At 46.9% G+C, this 16,061-nt stretch overlaps 1 protein-coding gene across 1 annotated transcript in view; it reads left to right on the top strand.

Annotated features, from left to right (window-relative positions):
* The window catches only part of SUSD5 (sushi domain containing 5), a 33,102-nt gene that overhangs the window by 15,500 nt on the left and 1,541 nt on the right, over window positions 1-16,061 (top strand). Inside the window, 2 exon segments of the mRNA XM_006759653.2 lie at window positions 6,170-6,358; window positions 15,805-16,059. Of these exon segments, the coding sequence (XP_006759716.1) occupies window positions 6,170-6,358; window positions 15,805-16,059 (444 nt within the window).

Here is a 16,061-nt window from a genome sequence, read left to right as displayed (position 1 = left end):
ATAGACCTATGAACCACGAGGTCACGATTCAATTCCCAGTCAGGGCACATGCCCCAGTTGTGGGCTCAATCCCCGGTGGGGGGTGTGCAGGAGGGAGCCGATCAATGACTCTCATCATTGATGTTTTCATCTCTCTCTCCTCCCTTCCTCTCTGAAATCAATAAAGAAATATATATTTTTTAAAAAATAATAATAAATGGAAAATGAGACAGTCTAGGAATTAAGGAAGGAACAAGGAGTCAAGGTCGTGCGATTTCAAATAACTCCTCCCACTAACTCCTCACGCACACCCTGCCGACACCCCCTTCTGCAAGCAAACTTCAGGTCTCTTTCAAGGATGACTCAGCTGGACAAGAACCGCACCTACCATGAGAAGGAGGCGGCCAGGCACAGCGGCCTCAGGTGGCGGGGCGCAGAGCACTGGATGAGCCGGATGCCGTCCAGGACGCGGACTGCTGCTGCCTCTCTGCAGCCGGGCCTGACCCCGCGTCACCCCACATGGCTGCCTGGATGCACGAGGCAATCCCGGAGGACTTTCTGCACCAGAAGAAGGAGATGCCGGCAGATGAAGGCCTTCAGAAGCAGCGGGTGCCCGGCGGGAGGAGCACAAAGAGCCGCAGCGCTGGAGGCGGCCATGGTGAGCCGGGGCCTCCAGCCCTTCACGCCCAAGTCTTCCTGGGGGACCCGTCCAGATGTTGCCCAACCCGGGCCCAGCGCTGGCCCCGCAGGCAACGACAAGGACAAGGACAAGATGCTGCCCAGCTTCTGGGGCCCGTCGCTGGCCTTGTGATCACCTGGAAGGCCCGGAGAGGTGGATTCGACAAGCGCAGAGACCAAGACATAATGAAGTTGGAGGCAGAGAAGGCACGGCCTGTGCTGCAGGCCTGAGAGCGCGGAAGACCCAATGAAGGACTTGGAAGCACAAAAAAGAAAAATGGAAAGTCAGTCATTGTTCATTAATACTATTTGTTTGAAAGACAAGAGCTTTGCCCAGCCGGCGTGGTTCAGTGGTCAAGCGTCGACCTATAAAACAGGAGGTCAAGGTTCCATTCCCCATCAGGGCACATGCCTGGGTTGTGGGCTCCATCCCCAGTAGGAGGCAGCCAATCAATGATTCTCTCTCATCATTGATGTTTCTATCTCTCCCTCTCCCTACCTCTCTGAAATCAATATATATATTTTAAACGAGAGATAAGATCTCTTATAAAATCTCATCCCTTGAAAGGGAAAATAATAGAGATTGCTCTTCCCATGGAAACCCAGCTCTTGAGACTCCCCAAACTCTAATCACTATCTGTGGAATAAACTGACTATAACAGTGAAAACGGCCCAAATGCAAGTTTCCCTAAAGAGGAGAATAGGGCCCAGGTATACAGACAGCTGTTTTCCATCACTCCCTCGTGAAGTTAAAGGTGGGAAGGTTCCTGAAAGGAACTAATTCAAGTTGCACCTGGCCTTGGGTGGTGGTTTTGGCACTCAGGTGGTGGTGCTAAGGCATGGGATTGGTATCTTGGAGCGCCCGAAGTCACACCACCTAAGAAGCGGAGTGTTTCCTGTCTCCAGCATTTGTGGGAAATCCAGAAACACAGGGTATGTGTGGCCAGCCTCAGGAGCATTGCTGTGGTTTTTCGGACCAGAATCTAGCCCCTGCCATTCTGGAAATGACATCTGAGGGAGAAGGTCCCAGGAGCCTGCTAAGGTGTAGATTTGGCCAGAAGTTCTCCTTGACTCTGTTACTCTGCTCCTGGCTTTTCTCCCAAAGAGTTGGTGTTGTGCCCCACAGATAGAGGATGGAAGTGTTGACTAGTCCTTTGAGAGTGAGTGTTTGATGAAGAACCTACCGTTTCCTAAACCGGATCTGGTATGAGGAGAAAAGACTGGGACGTCCAGCGTGAGCTGTAGGTGGCCAAGGATGTTGGAGAGAGAGACAGAGCCTTTTGCCTCTGAGACACCAACTGGCCTTTGGCGCAAATTTATTTGACTGAGGCTCATGAACTTGGTCCATTCTTCTCAGAATGCCCTGCTCGGACCAAAGTGGACCCAAGGATGATGCCTCTCTGCTCAGTGGGGTGCCCCCGGCTTCGTGGCCATGTTCAGATGGCAGCCTGTTCCTCCTTGCCACATGGAGGGGATAAACAGCTGATCTGCTAGGCGACGGTCAAGGCAGTTTTGGTTAAAACACAACATTCTGTGCTGACTTCCTAAAGCACAACCACACCCTCCTTCATTCAAAATCCCTCCAGTTAAACAACATGCGGAGCAATGGCTCTCTGAGAAAATGCCACCCAAACCACAAGCTGTGAGGCCAATCAGGTGGCTTGCAGCACAAGTCATTTTCTATTTTCATCCTTTCTTAGTATGTCTTCCTTTGAGCAATAGGCTGCTTAGGTAACTCGACTGCATAAGGACTAAAGGCTTTCCTTTCCAACAGATAAAAGCCAGAAGAGGAAATTTGAACTTAATATTATTTCCTTTTTTGAAAAAGGTCTCAGTGCATCACTTTGATGCAGCCATTCCACGCCTAGAAGTTTTTTTCCTAATGAAATAAGATATGTACAAAAATGTCCATCTGAGCTGCCCATTGTAGCATTGTTTATAACAGTGAAAACTTGGGACCAACAGAAATGTCAGTGTAATGATTAAATAATGTGTGTGGTAATGTAGCCTTTCAAAAGACTGAGGTAGTTTGTAGTTCTCATGTGGAAAGGCCGCTAAAATATTAGAGCGAAAATGACTTTGAGTTTCTGGTCTAGCCTGTAAGGAAAGAAATGGAATCAATAATTAATAACCTTCTAAAACAGAGTGAGTTCACTGGTGAATTCTACCGAATATTGAAGGAAGAAATTACGCCATTTCTCTACAATCTCTTCCAGAAATTGGAAGCAGAGGGAACACTTCCTAACTCATTCTACGAGGCCAGCATAACCCTAAGCTCAAAGTGAGAGAAAGACATTATAAGAAAAGTGTAGACCAATACAAGTTAGCATAGATACAAAAGTCCCCCTCCACAAAATATTAGCAATTTGAATCCAACAATATAAAAAAGATGCATAGACCACAGCCGAGTGGGACTTAACCCAGGGGTGCAAGGCTGGTTCAACATGTTAAAAAATCAGCCAAAACTGGTTTGGCTCAGTGGATAGAGCGTCGGCCTGCGGACTGAAGGGTCCCGGGTTCAATTCCGGTTAAGGGCATGTACCTGGGTTGCGGGCACATCCCCAGTAGGAGATGTGCAAGAGGCAGCTGATCGATGTTTCTCTCTCATCGATGTTTCTAGCTCTCTATCTCTCTTCCTTCCTCTCTGTAAAAAATCAATAAAATATATTTAAAAATATCAATTAATGTCATCCATCACATAAACGGGCCAAGGAAGATTGATAGATGCAGAAAAAGCATTTGACAAAATCCAACATCCATTATGATAAAACAGCCAACTAGGAATAGAAGTTATCAACTTCAATTTGATAAAGAATATTTACCAAAACAAACAAACAAACAAACAAGAACTATAGCTGTGATTATTGAAGGAGCATATGAAGTATTTGTTGAATGAAAGGGAAGGGATGAGACTTTGCTTTCTAACTGTTTTAGCAACTCTGCAAGGGGGGGGGGGGGGGGGCGTTGAAGCTTACCCACTAAGACTTTTTTATATTTTAAATGGGATTGATTCTATCTGTAAGTACTAGAGAATGCCCACTGGCCACTTTGGGGTTGGAAGTCTGACCTGGTTGGCTCAGGCCCCAACTTTGTAACCATTAACCTCTTCCCTCAATTAACATCAATGAACCTGTCATTTCCCACGATGGGGCTGTGTTTAGATCTGTCCTATGGATCTCTGAGCCCGAGGGTCTTGCCTGAGCTGGGCGTGGCAGCTCCCGCTGATGTGGAAGGAGGAAGGTTTGGGCCTCCCCTCCTCACCTTCTGGATTCCCTCACTGGCTGAAGCCAAGGGTGAGTCCCTTAGCGGCTGCCTCACAACCAACCACAGATTTTTCAAAAGCAATTCACAAGTTTTAATACAAAGCAGTCTACATTCATTTCTAAAAGGCTTGTTTCCAGGGGGGAAAAAATTTAAAAAATATATACACTAGTGTCGATGAAAGAATATCCATCCTATGGAAGCGTTTATAAGAGTTTATTTGAGCCAAATTTTTGAGGATATGCCCCAAAGCAAGATCTCAATGGATTGAGAAAATGCTCAGGAGAATAGCGGCTTATTTTACACATTAGAATCAAAGGAGGAGGCATAAAGAGAGCCATGTGAAATTCAAGAGTGGTAGAGTAAGACGGCAGGAGAAAGCCAACTGGGGAAATCTCTAGAACTGGGTAAAAAGCAGAATGGAGAGACACATACTTCTTTTACATTGGAGGGTTCAGCGTAGTTAATAAGAACATTTACAGCACATAGCGATGGCATGCAGGGAACATGCTAACAGTGAGGGGTTCTCTGAGCTGGTGGCCTTGTGCTCTGATGCCTGTGGCTGTGCCTCAAAGGGGCCTAGAAGAGAAAACTGACATTTCAAAGGTACGTTATCCTCGATGCGTAAGAACAGTGGACAGGGCTCACTTTAGGTAAAGACGGAGCTTTGCTAAGGAAGCTGTGGGCCTGGGACCTGCCTGCCCTCCACAGCCTGCCCAGTTAGGGATTTAGGATCAGAACATCCTGTGTGGTTACTTTTGGTCACGAAGTCTGTAAGGCCTGCCACCTGGGCTGCCCCTGAGCTTGCCAGGTTTATTGCATAGTCCCTTTTGCAATCACGCCAGTAAAAACCTCACGGGAGAACTAGGGCAGGGAGTTAAAAGGAGATATGGGCTGTGTCCCCCAAGACTGACTCTGGGGCCAGCTTGAGGGCAGGCATGGGCAGAAGTCCCAGGGCCAGGTGGGGACTCTTCTCCATGTTCAGATCCAAGAGTAAGGCTCCCCCACAGAGAGAACCCAAATGGAAGCTGCATATTGGGTGATAACTATGTGTGGGTGTAGGTTTGTCAGTTGTAACAAATGTATCACTCAGTATGGGGTGTTGATAGCAGTGAGGCTGTGCATGTGTAAGGGTAGCGACATAGGAACTATCTGTACTTGCTGTTCAGTTTTGCTGGGAACCTAAAAATGCTATAAAAATAGTTTGTTTTTGCCGAAGCCAGTTTGGCTCGGTGGATAGAGCGTCGGCCTGCGGACTGAAGGGTCCCGGGTTCGATTCCGGTGAAGGGCGTGTGCCTGGGTTGCGGGCACATCCCCAGTGGGAGATGTGCGGGAGGCGGCTGATCGATGTTTCTCTCTCATCGATGTTTCTGGCTCTCTGTCCCTCTCCCCTCCTCTCTGTGGAAAATCAGTAAAATATATATTAAAAAAATAGTTTGTTTTTAAAAATGTATGTTCTCAGTAACCCATATATGATCACATTTATGTTAAAAACCACACACACACACACAACTATATCTATCTATCCGTGTGTGTGTGTGTGTGTGTGTGTGTGTCTGCATGTATTTGTATATACCAACTGATCCCAGTGTTGCCATCAGGGCTGAGGTTGGAGGACTAGAGAGGCATCCTTGCTGTACTCTATAGTCTGTAACATCCTAGCTTTTGACAACTGAGAACCTACTCACTTATGTAAATAAGGCCAAAAAGGGGAGTGTGGCCCTAGCCAGTTTGGTTCCATGGATAGAGCGTCGGCCTGCAGACTGAAAGGTCCAGGGTTCAATGCTGGTCAAGGGCACATGCCTGGGTTGTGGGCTTGATCCTCAGTGTGGGGTGTGCAGGAGGCAGCCAATCAATGATTCTCTCTCATCATTAATATTTCTCTCTCCCTTCCTCTCTGAAGTCAATAAAAAAAGGGGGGGGGCGCTGCTCATCTCTGGTTCCCCCTTTCAAGGGGACATTACAGGGTAATGTTGCCTGGAATATAAACTGCATAGATGTATTACTGAGAACATACATATTTTAAAAGGACAATTATTCATTCAACAAATATTTTTGAGTGCCTCGTCTGTGCCAGGCGTTCTGCCAGGCCCTGGGATGCCAGCATGTTGGGGAACCAGCACCCGTGATCCCAGTTCAGGGTGCAGGCAGCACTCAGGGAGGGGGAGAGTTGTCTTTTAAGTTTGTTTTCTCCCAAACTGCACAAGGTCTGCATTGTTTGGGAAAGCTAACTGTGATTCCTCCTCCCCAGAGAAGCCGTGTGGAGACCCGCCTTCGTTCCCACACACCATCCTGCAGGGACGCACCGGCCTGGAGATGGGGGATGAGCTGCTGTACGTGTGCGCCCCAGGCCACGTCACGGGCCACCGAGAGAGCGCCTTCACCTTGCTGTGCAACAGCTGTGGGGAGTGGTACGGCCTGGTGCAGGCCTGCGGGAAAGGTAAGCCGCCCTGGGCCGGCCGCCTCCACCTGCCCTGACATGGTGGAGTAATATTTTTTTTAAATTATTGCCTACTTTGCTACTTCTCATATTTTCTGTGAACCATTACATTTTTTTCCTAGTCATTGGCAGACTGATACTTTAGTAAAATGAAATAATATAAAACTAAATTAAACAAAGATATTCAAAATAGGAGCTCAATTTTTTTGTTAAATTAAAAGAATAAAATTCACCTGTCATGTTGTTTAAAAAGCCTCTAGAAACTTCCTCTCGGTGTACCTACTTGCCTTGTTGCATACCAGTAACAAAAGGGATACCGACTGGGACAAGTTCTAGAAGCATGAGTGGAGCAATCTTCTAGCACTTTCCTTTGTGTCAGTTCGGATCGTTCACCTGTCTCAGAAAACCAGGCAGCAGGCCCAGCCCAAGTTCCTGTTTGTTGCATCACCTCAAAGCGCACCCATACTCACCGCAAGATGGTTCATGAGCTGGCTTTCTCCTGCTCAGGCACCGAAGCCACACCATCCCGAGCCACACCTACCAGCCAAGTGACATGCTTACTGGCCCCAGTAGAGCAAGAACTAAATGCGGGTTTTGTGTGTCTGAAATGGTGTTTATTTTCTCACTGCAAAGCAGAGCTGTTAGAGCTTTCAGCTGCTGGGCAGGAATCTTGGTTTCTACACTTGGCTGAGTATACAGACCGTTACAGTTTTCAATACTCTGTAGGTTTAATAGTTAATGTCTTCGTGTCATTATAAGTGTGTGTGTGCGTGTGTGTGTGACAAGTATATCCTCACCAGGTATTTCACTCCCTTTTGCATGCATTTTTCCAGTGAACATCACCTTGTTTAAGGGAACTGTTTGAAATTGGAGAAAAGTCATCTTAGGAGAGTGGGTCACACAAGGGTTTTGGAGTTGGACTCACCTGGGTTCGGATAACAACATTCCTGGTACCGGCCGATTGGCTGTTCCTTCATTCACTCACCCTACATCCCTCCGCTTGGCCAGAGTCCTCGTCGCTGTGTATGCAAAGTTGGGCAAAAGTGCCCAACCCTAAAGAAAACTCTAGTCACCGGCTGCCTCAGAGGAGACAAATGATGAAGTAGAAGGGAGGGGAGGTGTCGCAGAAGGCGACATTTTTAAAGGCAGTGTGTGTTTGCAGATGGGAGAAGTGCTCAACGACCTTTGGCGTCACAGTCTGAGAAGGTCCGGGCGACCTGGTATTTCCAGTGAGTGTATGGGGAGCGGGCCACACTGCCGTGACAAAGGCTCCCAAAGGCCTTTAAGATCTTCCACCCCAAACCCCATAGCTTCTGCTTGCACTTCCTAGTCTGTAGATCAGGAAAGTGAGTGACCCCTCACCCGACCAGCCCCCTGCCTCTGAGCTCAACAGCAGATAGGCGGCCGCTTCCTCCCCAGGCCTGTCGCAGCTGTGGAAGCGGGCACCTTCCCCAGTGAGGCCCTGAGAAAAGAGTGGTCGTCAACCAGGCCAGACGCGCCCTGGCCGTCTCTGTCCTAGGCCTTGGTTGGGACTCTGTCCAGTGGGCTGACCTCTCCCAGATTCTGTTCTTTAACAGCTCTGTTGACGTGTAATTGGCATCCAGTAGACTGTACCCATTTAAAGTACAGACGTCTCTGAGCTGTCACAGGTGTGTGACCCAGGGAACCACCACCACAACCAAAACAAAGACCATCCCCATCCTCCCTGGGCCTCCTGTGCCCCTTTCTCAGAGAGGAGCCTTATGCACTGGACTTCTCCTTTAATCTTCACAAGTAGAAACGGCCTGTTCCAATGTACAGATGGGGAAACCGAGGCACCGGAAGGTTTAGTGATTTGCCTGCGTCACATAGCCAGAGAGAAGCAGAGCCAAGACAGAAAGCCAGGCAGGTCTCACTCCACCATCTGTATCGTGTCTGTGCTTCCGCCAGGGCGTCTAAACCTCAGCTCGTCCTGCAAACGGGTTGTTCCAACACTCAGAGAGTTCCTCTGCTTTTTCTGTCATTTCTAAAGCCTTTCTTTTGTTTCCTTAAATTACCTTCCGTTTCTATTTTTCTTCTTCTCTGGGACTTGACTTCCTTTACAGAATAAAACAGGAGACTCGAGCTGAATTCAGACTTTCCTTGTCAATATTGCCATATTTGTTCAGAGCTTCATCGAGCCAGTGGTTATTTCTGGCTTGTCTGGTTGTCTTTTTCAAAATTACTATTTTTAAAGGCTGTGTAGCCAAGACCAGAGAGAGAGAGAAAAAAAAAAGAAGGTCCGTGTGGGCTTCCAGAAATGCAACAGCATGAAAAAAGATGACCGGCCCTCGGACCTGGATGCCAGGCTTCTGGCTCCGGCCTTGTGTACTTCACCCTTGACCCTGTCACGCCCGGATAAACAACTCGGGCAGCGCACAAGTGAGCTTCTCCTCTTACCCCGGAGCTCTATCTCTCTGTGGTCCTCTGTTTTCCTAAAGGTAGAAACACACAGGGAACGGCCTGGTTTTTGCCAAGGGAACCCACCAAGTTTACATTTCCTGGACCTGTTGGTCTAACTCACAAGGCCCCTTGTTGTGTTCGCACAGGTTTCAGGGAGAGGGAGGGGAGGGGAGGGGGGAGGAGGGCTGGAAGGGATCTCTGGAGGATGAAGGAGAGTGGGAACCCAGGAAAGCAAGGGGAGCAGAGAAAAAAAGCACCTCAACTGGCAAGGAGCTGGGCTCCTGCATCTGGTGGATGGAGCGTCATTGTTGGTTGAAATTCAGTAACAAACTTGACTGTCGCTCATGAGGAGAAAAACAGGCTTGGGACACTTTTTCATGAGCAGGCTATTTATAAACACTCGGTGTCCTCGTCTTCATTTGAGGTTTGGGGAAAACTGACATAGTGAGAGCCTGTTTCTGAGCCAGAACCTTGACTTGTGAGACTTGACTTGGAGAGATCAGAAGAGCTTCGCTCGGGGCCCAGGGCTGCCATCCAGAGATGCTTTTGGCTCAGGGAGCTGTGGAGGCAAAACCTCCAGACAACAGACAAACATACACACACTCTGAGCTCAGACTGACTATCAGGGTCCAGGCCAAGGCAGGCCTCCCCACAGCCAGTGGGCTGACCTTTCCCAGATTCTCAGCTCTAACCTTATATGTTAGGCCAGTGTTTCCTGCCCATATTCCAGGTACCTTCTGACTCTGGCGTATTTAGGGTCATGGGGTGGGTGTCCTGCGAGAAGGAATTTAGCAGGCAGGGATTCTGTTCAAAACTAGGGGTCCTTTACTATTCTTTGCTACTATCACAAAGAAAATAACGCCCTGGCGACTGAATCAAGCTGTATCAAAACTCATGCACTTCTTCACTCACTCATTTATTCATTCAGCAGACAGGTCTGGAGTGTCTGCTACGTGCCAAGCACCAGGCTGTGTGCTGGGAACACAAGGCAGGGGGGACATGTCGCTGTTCTCAGAGTTCCCCGGGCAGGGGAGCTGGGCAGGTGTGCAGTGAGAACAGGGTGGCGTGTCAAGTGGCAGGTCACTGGCAGCACAGATGGGTACTGTCCCCATAGTTCCGGTGAGTAACACATTCCTTCCAAGTGAGACCATTTAAGGTCTATGTGTCAAGCATCAAGGTCGAGTTTGGTTTTACCCTGTCCGTGTAAAAGTAAGAAGTGTCTCTGAAATATTCTTAGCCAATCCCCATATCATAAATACCTTTCATTTCACCCATGACGGCCCTTGCTTTTGGTTATTATTGTAGTTATCAGGCCACTATGGTCACCAATAGAAAGCCATTTTAGATATTCAGGGTGCTAATTAGCAAAGCAATGGTTTTGATCAAGATACAGGTAATAGCCCTGGCCAGTTTGGCTCAGTGAATAGAGTGTTGGCCTGCAGACTGAAAGGTTCCGGGTTCAATTCTGGTCAGGGGCACAGGCTTGGGTTGTGAGCTTGATCCCCAGTAGATGGCATGCAGGAGGCAGCCGATCAATGGTTCTCTCTCATCGTTGATGTTTCTATCTCTCTCTCCCTTTCCTTTCCTCTCGGAAATCAATAAAAACATTTAAAAAAAAAATACAGGTAATAGAAGCACTTATAGTAGCCACATCTAGAGAACATGTTTCCTGATGCAATGCTGTCCGCTCCTCAATTGTAAATTCTTATTTGGTAGCAACTGGTTTACAGCTTAATGGCAGTAACACGCACAATATCACACAGTGGATTCTTGAAACATTTCCAAGTACAAAACATCCTAAGAAAAATGAATGCCTACTATCGTTATAATTGAATGACATCTTAACAAAGTATAATATTGTTGAATTTCCTTTCCCTCGAAGATTACAGGCATTGTTCTTCTGTCTTCTATTGAATGCTGAGGAGAAATTATAGGCACGCCTGATTTAATTTTTGTTCTTGCTCATGATTTGCCTTTTCTGCCTGGTTATCAGTTGAATTATTCCTTTAAACTTGGGCATTCAGTAGCTAAATTCTGTGTCCGTTTTTGATCGTTTGTTTAAATTTTTAAGAGTAACATAAATATAGAATGTTTCAAAAATCAAAGGTTATAGAGCTCATCGAATTATATCATAAACACATCCATATAAAAGAAATGGTAAAATAGGCCCCACTTTTTAAAAAAGGTATTCTTATTGATTTCAGAGAGGAAGGGAGAGGGGGAGAGAGATAGAAACATCAATGATAACAGAGAATCATTGATCGGCTGCCTCCTGCATGCCCCCTACTGGGGATCGAGCCTGCAACCCAGGCATGTGCCCTTGACCGGAATCAAACCCAGAACCTTCAGTCCACAGGCCGATGCTCTATCCACTGAGCCAAACGGGCGAGGGCAGGCCCCACTTCTTGAAGGCCAGAGCTACACAATCACATTGCAAAAGGACTTAATGTGGGGGAGAGCGGAGAATTGTGGCCATTTTTTAAATCAGTCTACCATAACCAGTCAGAGAAACCACATGAAACAATCCAACCACATTATCTTCAAGTCAAAGACTTAAGTCGTGGCTTTGACTCCCCTTCTGGATTCAGGATGACTTGTTATATATACACTGGTAAATCTTAGAGAAAAGTTTTGTCATAGTGGCTTTTGTTTTTTGTTTTTTTTGCTGTGTTTTTAAGAAAGGAAGGTACTTCCATGCAAACCCTCATGTTTGCTCAGCAGGATGGTAAGAACGTGTGCACAACAAAGCTTTGCAACTCCACCTGACAGTCTCCAGAGCAGGGATTCTGAACCACATGGTCCATGGGGACAGGGACTGTTTGTCCTATTCACCAGTGACTCCGTGTCCCATCAGACACACAGTGGGCACTCAGTGTTGGAAGAGGGAGTAGATGGATGCAGTGCTGGAAGGATGGTGGCACTGAGAACGAGGCAGTGACACACAGTGAGTGTGCAGGAGGGCAGCCTGACCGAGCCCTGGGACCCGCATTTGAATTCTATGAGACCTAAGAACGGTTCAGCCATCTGCGGTGGCTTTTGTCTGGGGATGGTGAACGGGACATCATGGGGTGGAAGGATTTCCTGAAATGATAATGGGGCTCTTTTTTTTTTTTTTTAGCATAAAACATACATGCATTTTACATTGATCAGAGGTGTTTGCTCTTTAGCCACTGTTTCTTTTTTTGACTGAGGACACAAGTGAATGGGCTTAAAGTTCAGGAGCAGATTAGAAAGGATTTTAAATGTTGTTTATAACTCTGCAAGTCATGCAACAAGCACTATGGAGTCTTATCAGTGTCATGAACCTGACAAGCTCAGGAAGGGGGGTAGGGTGGTACATGGCAGGCCTAACAAGCTCCGTGACCAAAAGTAAGCAACCACACAGGGTGTTCTGATCATAAATCCCTAACTGGGCAGGTCGTGGTGGGTAGTCACCTGCCAGGCCTACAGCCTCCCTAGCAAAGGTCAGTCTTGCCCTTAAGTGAGCCCTGTACCTGTTTCTTGTGCATCGAGGATAACATACCTTTGAAATGACAGAGTGGTTTTCTTATCTGGACCCCTCAGGGCACAAGAGCAGGCACCGGAGCACAGACCCCTCACTGTTATCTTGTTTCCCCCGCATACCATCTCTACCTGCAGTAAATGTTAGTTATTAGCTAAGGAAGCACTTCTCCATTTTACTTTTTATCCAATTCTAGAGATTTCCCTGCTTTGCTTTCTCCAGCCTCCTTAATCTGCCACCGATGGGTTTCAGTAACCCTCTCCAAGCCTTCTCCTCTGATCCTAAAGTGTAAAATGAGCTGCAAAACTGCCATTCTCTGGGCCATCTTCTCAGCCTGTTGAGATCTTGCTTCTGGGCATGTCCTCAAAAAGTTGGCTCAAATAGCCCCTTATGAAACTTTTCTATAGGTTTGGGCATTCTTCTGTGGACATTTGAAATAAGCCAAATGCCCACGAATCCGGTCTCGGAGCCGGGGAACGTGCCACACGATGCCTCAGCATCCCCCCCAGACCTTGGTTCTGAAGCTCCTTACACTCTGTGCTTTCCAAGGCGCAAAGCAAAGTGGGAAAAACTAAGATCTGTTTCTGCCCACAGAACACTTTTGACACCAAAAATGTGCATCTGAGGGGGATGGGTGGGGTCTCGCACTAACAACCAATTCTCCAAGTCTCCCGGCAGTAGCTGGGTGTCCTACAACTGAATTGAATTCTAACATTAACTACCCAGAGTTAGTGCCAACCCCATGGGTTAAGGGCTCAGTCCCACAAAATCCCCGTCCCCCCCTCCCCCCCGCCCGACTTCAGACATCAACCGCAAGTCCAGGGCCTCCCATATTGCTGACTGACTGGCTCTAAATTGCGGGTTCTCACCACCCCCTCCTCAGGCTCCATAATTTGCTAGCACGGCTCACAGAACAATGGCCAGCTTATTAGAAAGGATACAGAGGAAGAGGTGCACAGGGAGAGGTCTGGATGGATCCGGAGCACAGGAGCTCCTGTCCCTGTGAAGCTGGGGTGAGTCACCCTCCTGGCACATGGACGCATTCACCAACCTGGAGCTCTCCCAACCCTGTGGTTTCTGGGTTTCCATGGAAGTTTCATTACATAGGCATGATGGATGAAATCGCGGCCATTGGGAGTGAACTCAGTCTCCAGCTCCTCCTTCCTCCCTCTTCCCTCCTCCCTCCTCCCTCCTCCCCAGAGATTAGGGAATGGAGCTGATAGTTCCAACCCTCTAATCACATGGTTGGTTCCTCTGACAACCAGCCCTCCACCATCCTGAAGCTACTGAGGGACTCACCAAGTCACCTCATTAACATACTAGTAAACTTCTCCATGGTGAAGAAGCTTGCTATTAATAACAGTTGTTCTTATCACCCTTATCCCTCAGGAAATTCCAAGGGTTTTAGGGGCCCTATGCCAGGAACCAGGGGCAAAGACACATCTATATTTCTTATATCCCAATATCCAGGGAGGGTGTCTGTTGTAATAGTTAAGTATGTCTTCCTGTAGAATTTGACTTGAAAAGACCACCGAGAATGGGGAAAGCCCAGCAGGCTGCTCTCCTGAGGACACAGCGTCCTGAGCCTTCCTGAGCCGCTGGCCTTACTTTCTGGGCCTCCTGACTGTGGGGCCTCCGTTCATGGCTACTCAGCTGGATTCAGAATACTTCACAGCGTAGTCTTACAAAGAGCAAATCAAAAGGCACCTTTTCACTTAATTATAGCATACACATTACAAGGGAATGATCAATAAATTATCAGAAAAGAAACAAGAAATGTTAGCCACCACACAGGTCAAGAAGTAGAATGAATGTTGCCAGTAACCCCAAAGCCCTGCTTATGCCCAGACTCAGTCGTCACCCCTCTCTCCTATACCACCTTCCTGACTTTTAACATCATAGGGTAGTTTTGCCCGTTTTTGAACTTTATGTAAATAGAATCACCCAGAATGTGTTCTTTTGTGCCTGGCTTCTTATGTCCAACATCGCGGCTGAGAGAGTCATCCGTGCCCTTGTGGGAGTGGTGGTTGGTTCATGTTCATTGTGTGAATAAAGGGTGGGGCAAAAGTAGGTCTACAGTGGTGAGTACGCAAAACAGAGTTTTGTATTCTTGTGTTAGTTTCCATGCAAACAACTGCGAGCCTACTTTTGTCCCACCCTTACACAAGGGGACGTTTGAATTGTTCCCGGGTTTTGGTTATTATGCACATTCTGGTGCCTGTCTTTCGTGCCCATGTGCACACACTGTTGAGTGTACATTCAGTAGTGGAATTGCTGTGCCACAGAGCACACACATGTTCAATTTCGGCAGCAATACCTGGGCAGTTTTCCATAATAATTGTTCCAATTCCCACTCCCACTGACGGTGCTGCACATCCATGTGAACACTCGACATTGTCAGCCTGCTGCATTTTAGCCATTCTGGTGCTATGTAATGGATCTCATTACGGCCGTAATTAGCATTTCTCTATTCTGATTGAGGTTGAGTGTCTTTACACATTTAATGTCTATTTAGATTTCTTTTTTTGTGCCAATTCAAGTATCTTGCCAACTTTGCGAAGGTTTCTCTGTCCATTTATTATACATTTGTAGGAACTCTTTATAAATTCTGGATACAAACCTTTGAGGATTATATGTATTACAAATATCTTCAACTCTGTGGCTTGCCTTTTGACTCCCTTCCTGGTGGCTTTGATGAACAAGAAGTTCATAATGTTAATGTAATCCTGTTATAATTTTGGGGCCAATACCACAGTCTTAAAAAGTACTCCAGTTTTATAGTAAACCTGGAAATCTTGTAGTGTACATCCTCCAGCTTTTCTCTTCTTTTTCAAGAATACCTTGTCGATTCTTGGCCCTTTGCATTTCCATAAATTTTAATATCAGCTTGTCAAGTGTCTCAGATTTGTTAGGATTGTATTAAATCTAGATAGATCAATTTGGACAGACTGGATAACGCTTTGAGCCTTCCATTACATGAACATGGTCCATCCCTTCATTTATTTGTCTTCTTTAATTTTTCTCAGCAATATTTTGTGCCATTAGAAATATTGCACATCTTTTGTTAGATTTATTCTTAGGTGTTTGATTTTTTTTAATGCTATGGCAAGTGGCATCTTTTTACATTTTTGTTTTCTGTTCATTGATGGTAGATAGAAATACAATTGATATTTTACATGGACTATAGACCCAGTGTTCTTGATAGTTACATATTAATTATAACAGCTTTTATATGTAGACTAGAGGCTCCATGCATGAAATTCGTGCAAGGGGCTCAGCCCTCACAGCCCAGGCTTCGTCCAGGTTGTCCGGAAGGTCGTTCAGCTGTCCAGTCTAATTAGCATATTACACTTTTATTATTATAGATTCTTTGGGTTAATCTGTCATACACAGTCATATCATCTGTGAGTGACAGTTTTATTTCATCTGTTTTGGTCCCTATTCTTTTTATTTCCCTTTCTTGCGTTCTACACCAGCTCTGTGAACTTGGACCTAACACAGTTTTCCTTCCCTCTCCTTCCAGATGAGGCTGAGGCACATATTGACTATGAAGATAATTTCCCTGATGACAGGTCTGTGTCATTCCGGGAGCTCAGGGAGGATGCCCGGACAGAGGCCGAGGAGGACAGGGGTCAAGGAGAAGCCCCCGAGGAGGCCCCAAAACAGGACCGCCTGGTCTCCATTTCTGCGGGCAGAGAAAACATAGCCCAGGATACAGCCTTTGCGCCAACGACAGGCTTGCCCAGCACTGGGAGCAGCGTTCCCACAGGCCTGCCAGGA

Source organism: Myotis davidii, unplaced genomic scaffold (genome assembly GCF_000327345.1).
Source record: "Myotis davidii unplaced genomic scaffold, ASM32734v1 scaffold395, whole genome shotgun sequence".
In the NCBI taxonomy this organism is placed as follows: domain Eukaryota; kingdom Metazoa; phylum Chordata; class Mammalia; order Chiroptera; family Vespertilionidae; genus Myotis; species Myotis davidii.
The sequence above is the reverse complement of the archived record's forward strand: the minus strand, read 5'-3'. Positions and strand labels throughout refer to the sequence as shown.